Genomic DNA, 2,658 nt, shown 5'->3' on the forward strand with positions numbered 1-2,658 from the left:
GATTACCCTGGTGGTGAGCCAGATGTTCATGACCTCAGAAAAGGTGGCCCTTTCTGAAATTCTGCCTACCTGGTCAGACACTGGGGGTTCCTGCCAGACTCCCTCTGGTGGCATAGCTGCTGTGGTGTTACCCATTCTCTTGTTTACCTGGGTTGCTCAAGTGATGACATTCTCCTAGGGCAGGGGACTCTGTAGAGGGAGAGCTGAGGAGTTTCTGGGCAGACATAGCCTATGAACTTGGGGCTCTGGGCTTGGCTGAAACATTGTTATTGCTGTGTTTCAGGCAGGACCTGTGTAAATGAGGGACTTCAAGACTAGACAGCATGGCTCTTTTCAGTTTATTGCATGAAGGAGTTACACTAGTCCAAGTTAAAAGCGGACCCCAAATGATTACATTATACAAGCTGTGAGGTTTTTAAACTCGTGACAAGGGACAGAAGGGAAATTCTACTCATTGCAAGGAAATCCTCACTTAAGCTTCAGAGAGTCACAAGCACTTAAAACCCATGGACCTTCAGCTGGTCGTCCTTAGCCAGTCCAATCTGCAGAGAGAAAAGGATGAAAGTTTTAGAGGACAGGGGTTAAGTCTGTGAACGACACTAACCACCAGTTTACAACTACTACACCAGACAGAGGAATCTCAATAAGGAGGGATTGTTATCCTGTCAATCCTGGTTCAACTGAGGTCACACACACCCTTCTGACCCCAACACCAGGAATCCCACACCTTAAAAAGGCTGACAGTACAGAGGCAGGGTCTGAGCTCACCTCTATCAGGAACTGGCATATGTTCTTGCGCTGGTCACCCTGTAGCTGAATTACTTCTCCATATTCTGGATGCTCAATTACAGTACCATTGCAGGCAAATTTCTGTAAACAAAGGGGGTAGAGCATGACGCCATGCAACAGCACTTAATCCCTTATAGTTTGCATCTTCTCCCCCCTTGTAGACAATGAAAGGTAGTCCCTTCTACAGCAGACCCACCTTCTTAAACGCCTTCACTAGTTTCTTTTTATCGTAATCATCAGCGATCCCTTGGACAGTAGTAAGGGTCTTCCTGCCGTTTCTCTGTTGAATTCTTATATGGATATAATCCTCAGTGCCAGCAGGAAGCAGGTCATCACCCTTACTTGCATCAGCAAAGGGGTCTGGGGGGGGAAAACCATTAAGAACGTTCAAAGGCCTTGCGGCTCCTTTGTGACTTCCCCTCTCCAACTCATCTTTTTGGCCGTGCAGACGCCAGCACTGAAATCGTCTGGGCTCCGGAGGCGTCCTTTGTTGTCCCTCCCAGATCAGGTCAGCTGGACAAAGTATGGGCCTTCGCTCCAAGGCCCGCCCGCCCTCCCTCCCTCTGCAGCCGATCACGTGCCCGAGAGCCCTAGCGGGCAAGCAGCGCCCCACCCGGCTGATGCAACCAACCGGAAGCCGGGGGCCCAAGGCGGGGCCTCCCCTCCCCGCTCCGTGACAACGACGGTGACGCAGAGGACGTGACGCAGGGGTGGCGGGAGGGGGCGGGTGTGGCCCGCAGAGAGGCAGGAGCCATTAGTAAATGCGCCACCCGAGACGTCGGGCCCGCCCAAGGGCTGACCTCCCTCCCTCCCACCCGTTCCTTCCGGCACCCTCGGAGGCCGACCCCAGGCCCAGGTCTCGGGCCCACGGGCCTCGCCGCCCCTTCCGCCCGCACTAACGAGAGGCCGCCGCGCTCAGCGGTTTCGCCGAGCTCCGTTCCCGCCACCCCCCCCTCCGGGCCCGCGACCTTCCCCCGCTCCCCGCCCCGGCTTACCGAAAGAGTGGAGGTTCTGGATAGCGGACATACGATACGATTCCTTTTCCTCGGTGGAAACGGCCTGCGGAAGGCGGCTGCGGGAGAAGGCGGGCGGGGGGGACGGAGCGTCGGGAAGCGAGGGGGCTCGAGGGGGAGGCAGCTGAGTCCTCGGCGGCGGCTCAGTGACTGGGGCGGAGGGGCGGCGCCTGTATTCACTTATATAGCCGCCCCTGTGACGCCAGCGCGCTGCCCTCACGTCCCGGCCCCACCCATGGCGTCAAGCTCCCGGGCGCCCCTACGCTCCGGCTTCCTATTGGTCGGGGGGCGGAGTCAAGGTGCGGCGCTTGCGCACTGGATGTGGCTGGGAGAGGGCGTCCTGTTGATTCAGGGAGGGGTCGGGGGGGGGGGGGGTGGGAGGCAGGAAAAGCTTGGTTCGCCTGCGCGCTTGCGCAGTGTGGGTGGTAGTTGTCTTGGGCGGCCAAGAAACTGGCAGAGGTTTTGAGTGCGCCTGCGCCTCTGTCACGTTCTACCATTTTGACCCTGTTGGGGTGCTGGTACTATCTCTGCGTGGTCTTAGGGTGAGGATCGATTGGCGTTCTTTAGCAGGGGGAAATTACATGCTGGTCCTCCCAAACTCGACAGATCTCGGCTATGAAATAGGCACCCATTAACCCATCTTCACCCCACTCACTCACGGATTTAACCATTCAGTCCACATAAAATAATCAAAACCTGAACCTTATCATTTGGATTAGGATGTTTTAAAATTGGTAACCTGAAGTTGTTACTTAGATTAATTCTTCTAAGGAAGGAAGTAATTCACGATGTGGGAGTGGGGACCCCAGAAAAATTAGGGCACCAGAGGATACCCTTTGTCCTACAAACCTGTAAG

General features: G+C 55.6%; 1 protein-coding gene across 1 annotated transcript; it reads right to left on the reverse strand.

Annotated features, from left to right (window-relative positions):
* Nucleotides 1-324: 324 nt before the first annotated feature.
* Eif1 (eukaryotic translation initiation factor 1) lies at nt 325-1,961 on the reverse strand. Its single transcript, XM_052756431.1, has 4 exons — nt 1,785-1,961; nt 986-1,149; nt 769-870; nt 325-542 (listed from the first exon to the last, which is right to left on the reverse strand). Exons 1-4 carry the CDS (start codon nt 1,813-1,815, stop codon nt 498-500), a joined length of 342 nt encoding a protein of 113 aa, XP_052612391.1. The 5' UTR covers nt 1,816-1,961; the 3' UTR covers nt 325-497.
* Nucleotides 1,962-2,658: the final 697 nt, after the last annotated feature.

Source organism: Peromyscus californicus, unplaced genomic scaffold (assembly GCF_007827085.1).
Source record: "Peromyscus californicus insignis strain IS unplaced genomic scaffold, ASM782708v3 Scaffold_3__1_contigs__length_106647218, whole genome shotgun sequence".
NCBI classification, from domain to species: domain Eukaryota; kingdom Metazoa; phylum Chordata; class Mammalia; order Rodentia; family Cricetidae; genus Peromyscus; species Peromyscus californicus.